This window comes from Octodon degus, unplaced genomic scaffold (assembly GCF_000260255.1).
Source record: "Octodon degus isolate 3935 unplaced genomic scaffold, OctDeg1.0 scaffold00106, whole genome shotgun sequence".
NCBI classification, from domain to species: Eukaryota; Metazoa; Chordata; class Mammalia; order Rodentia; family Octodontidae; genus Octodon; species Octodon degus.
The window spans coordinates 3,779,980-3,784,023 of record NW_004524682.1 but is presented as its reverse complement, the minus strand read 5'-3'; the positions used below and the strand labels follow the sequence as shown (position 1 = coordinate 3,784,023).

Genomic DNA, 4,044 nt, shown 5'->3' with positions numbered 1-4,044 from the left:
TTTTTTTTTTTTCAGAACCAGGGGTTGAATTCAGGCCTTTGTGCTTGCCAGGCAAGTGCTTATTCTGCTGAGCCATCTCCCTGGCCCTCCTTATTGATCTTTTTATGGGCACCAAAATCAGAAACATAGAATGTTATTTATATTTAGCTGCCTCGAGGAATTTCTGAACCAGATACTTGGCCTCTGCTCAGATTTGAAAGAATGTATTTTCCTTGAAAACTCACAAATGACTATTTCTTCCTGCTGTAGTCACTTGTATATATTAAGAAACCAAGTGGTATTCTAAAGCTGTGAGCTAGGTGATTTGGACAGGCCTACTTGCAGAAACATCAGGAGAAAGTTGCCAGTTCAATATGTACAAAAAGGGAAAAACATTTGGCATTTGTCGTCACTTTTCTCATAAACAGTTTTCTGATGCAGAGTCTGGAAAGTGTTTTTCAAATACCTTCATGGTGATTGTACATTTTTCTGACTCTTGTGTTAGGATTCCAAAGAAAAATACTTTTGGAATAAGTATAAAATTTAAGCAAACCTACTTTGTATGATCTGCAGCCAAGCTTCTATGTCATTAGAGGTGATTTGAAAAAAAAATCCAGCGTATTGAATTTTGTTAAAGGAGATCCTGACTGCCAGCACTCCTGGGTGCACAGCGGAAGAAAATAATAGTTTCCTGTCTAAGAAGATCTCATCATTTTTCATTTCTAAGTATTTTACAAAACTTTTGATATAAATGTTTAGCATTCAAATAAAGCCACCCCAGCACACATGGAGCAAGACTGAATAAACAACAAAATCAGTGGTGAATACGTATTGAATCTTAGGACTCCAGATATTAAACTTATTGTTCAATGCTTATAAAAATGTGCTTTCTTTCCCAGAGAAATACAAGATAAGATTAAAAATTTCAACAGATAATACAAAATAGGTTATATTACATAAAAATAATGAGAATTCTTAACATTAATGGTCGACATTAGAAAAGTGTAATAGTACATTGGAAACTGAGTGAAGGAGCAATTAGGTGAGCAGGAAATTTCTAGAAAAAGGCAAATGAAGATAAAAGTGTGGATAATATAGAGAGCAAAGATGTCTAAAATACTGTTATGGGTTCATAATCAATATAGGAATTTAAGTAGCCAATTAAAAATGTGAAGATCTTTTATTAGCTGAGCTCAGCGACCATCAGCATAGACCCCGTTTCAGAGTCTAAGTGAGCAGTGCTGCCCGGAGATCGTGAAGAGTATATAAGGAGGGGGCTGGTGAGATGGCTCAGTGGTCTAAAGCCCCTACTTAGAACAAGCTTAGCTAAAGCACAGGGACCGCAGTTCAATCCCCCAGCACCACATGCCAGCCAGCCCCGCCCCCTGGTGGGCTGAGCTGGCCACACACACACACACACACAAATTTAAAAAAAAAAAAAAAAGAGTATATAAGGAGGACATGCAGTATGTCCTGCTTGATGACAGTTAGATCAGCACACATCCTGCCTGTCAGACAGGTATTTTTCTTGCTATACATCTGGCTACTTTTATCCTGTTATTGTTTAGGGTCAGCATTTTCTCAGGGTAATTTCCTCCATATGGTTACTAGTTTCACACATAGGCCTCTTTTTAAAACTCTGGGGCCAGCTACATTTTATCATGGCAATATTTATGCTAAGAGTCTTGGTTTAGGCCATCACAATACACAGTGAGAAAGTGAATCATGTTTAATTAGAAGCCTACAATAAAAGAGAGAAGTAAATGAGAAGCAACAGTTTAAGGGATATTAACTCAGAATTTCCTCAAGCTGAAGAAATATAATCAATTTTCAAATTGAAAATCCCAGGCTGGGGCAATGGCTCAGTAGAACAAGTGCTTCACTGGCAAGCACAAGGGCCTGATTTCAATCCCAGGTTCTGAAAAAAAAAAGAAAAAAGAAAGAAAGAAAGAAAGAAAGAAAGAAAGAAAGAAAGAAAGAAAGAAAGAAAAGAAAATCCCCTTTTCATTCTAATCAGAATGAAGAGAAATCCCTATTTAGGCACCTGATAGTGCCTAAATCTTACAGTTTGTCAGATGTACAACTAAGGTCTCAACAGAAGCAAAATTTGGCTACTGCCAAATATGGGTAGTCACATATACTACCCTACATATATGGCTACTAGGTACTCATAAATACTACCCAGAATTCTTTGTCTTCTAAGAAAATCATCTTAGTTGTCCTTTACCTCTACTTGAATGTCAAACAACCTCTTTTCTCCTGCTCACCTAATGTGTATGCCTAGTACTTTCTTGTGTCTCTAATACCTCATTAGACATTACTGTGTTCTGTTTATTACTAAAACTAAATCACATTGCTACATTTAATTCTTACTGTCAGATGCAAGTATGCTAAAACTTTGTTATGCTAAAACTGCTGTCTATTCCTCTTGAGGATTTTATTGTGCTGCAAATTTATACTCTAAGTCAAACAATCTTATTTGGCAGAAAGATCTTATATCCTGCTGTAGTCCTGAGTGTGCTGAATTTGATATCTTTTTTACAATGTACCTTTACTGAGTTACAGGTTATATATTGCTAATAGTATGTGAATTTAAACGTCAACTAGCACCCCAAATATGTATAGATTTACAGAAGACCATAATTAACAGCTACACATTGTATGCCACCTTGGCCAGAGTTGTTCCAGATGAAGTAGCATACTCTAAAAATCTGACAAATTAGTGAGTCAATGAGTCTGAGATATCCAAAGAGAGAGGGAGTCATCACTATGACCTAATTTGTGGCCTGATTTGTTTTCCTTCCATGACCTTGCTTGTGTGTTAGGCTCCAGGTACACTGACTTCTTCGACAGCCTCACATCTGCTTATACCCATCCACTTTGTTCACTACCTCATTTCTCTCACGTCTTTGCTCAACTCAACCTCCTCAGTGAGAAATGCCCTGGCCAACTACCTCTGTTCTCAAGTGTTTTTTTCTCTTCCCTTGTTCCTCTTAATTTTTCTCCAGGGTACTTATTATCATCTGACATAACATGTTATAGTACTTATTTATCATATCCTACTTTTGCTAGGAAGTATTTTCTACTACAAAGATTATTCGCTTTTCTATTTATTCATGGCAAAGGAAACACAAGTGACTCATGGTAAACTTGTCATTTCTAAATTTACTGAATAAATAGGGCAAATTTTCATGAAGAATTAGTTTGGAAAACAAACACAGAAAAGCTCATATTTGAAAATATAGCTTTTATTTTATTTTCAATTCAAAAATGTAAATAAAAAGTAATTATCATGGATTATGTAGGAGAATTGATTTTGTTCAAGTGTTGTAAGCCTAGGTACAATTTGTAATTCTCAGGTGCTTTTCTTGTCAGGTTTGGGCATTCAAGAGCCATTGGGACATATAGATTTTTATCCGAATGGAGGAATAAAACAACCTGGCTGTCCTACATCAATTTTTTCAGGTATCCAATTGGTGTTTTCAGATGAATTATAGATGGTTCCAAATGATGGAAGAAAATAATTTCTTTTGTTTGTAATCTTCAGAAAATATTTTTGTTTAATTAATGTAGTTTAGAAGTTAATCACTAGAAATAGTTTAATATAAATACTGAATCCCAAAGGTTAACAGTAGACAAACATTTGCTCATAGGTTATACCTATTGTGTCATGATTTCAGTAGTTTTAGTTCACCATTTTAAACATTAGAAGCTTGACGTTATTGAAGGAGTAGAATGCAGCTTAAGTCATAAAAATTTTATCTCAACACTGAAAATTTACCCTTACCATATTACTATACAACACAAAGTTATAAACTCTTGGCCCTTGATTTTCCCCATACATGTAGACAGCTGAGCAGCTGGTCCAGGTCCAACAACTGCTTCAACATGCAGAGCTTGGGTCCCTTCAGATTTGACCAACAAGTGTTCTTAGTTCCTCTGTGGCTACCGGTCAGCTAACACATAGCTAGAAGTCACTGCAGCCAGAGAAATTTGGGCAGAGGAATGAGAATGAGAATGAGAATGAGAATGAGAATGAGAATGAGAATGAGAATGAGAATGAGA

At 36.0% G+C, this 4,044-nt stretch overlaps 1 protein-coding gene across 1 annotated transcript in view; it reads left to right on the top strand.

The window, feature by feature from the left end:
• Nucleotides 1-4,044, top strand: part of Lipi (lipase I) — a 58,142-nt gene that overhangs the window by 21,510 nt on the left and 32,588 nt on the right. The window contains exon 7 of the mRNA XM_023724124.1: nt 3,355-3,444. Within this exon, the coding sequence (XP_023579892.1) occupies nt 3,355-3,444 (90 nt within the window). The remainder of the gene's footprint in view (nt 1-3,354; nt 3,445-4,044) is intronic.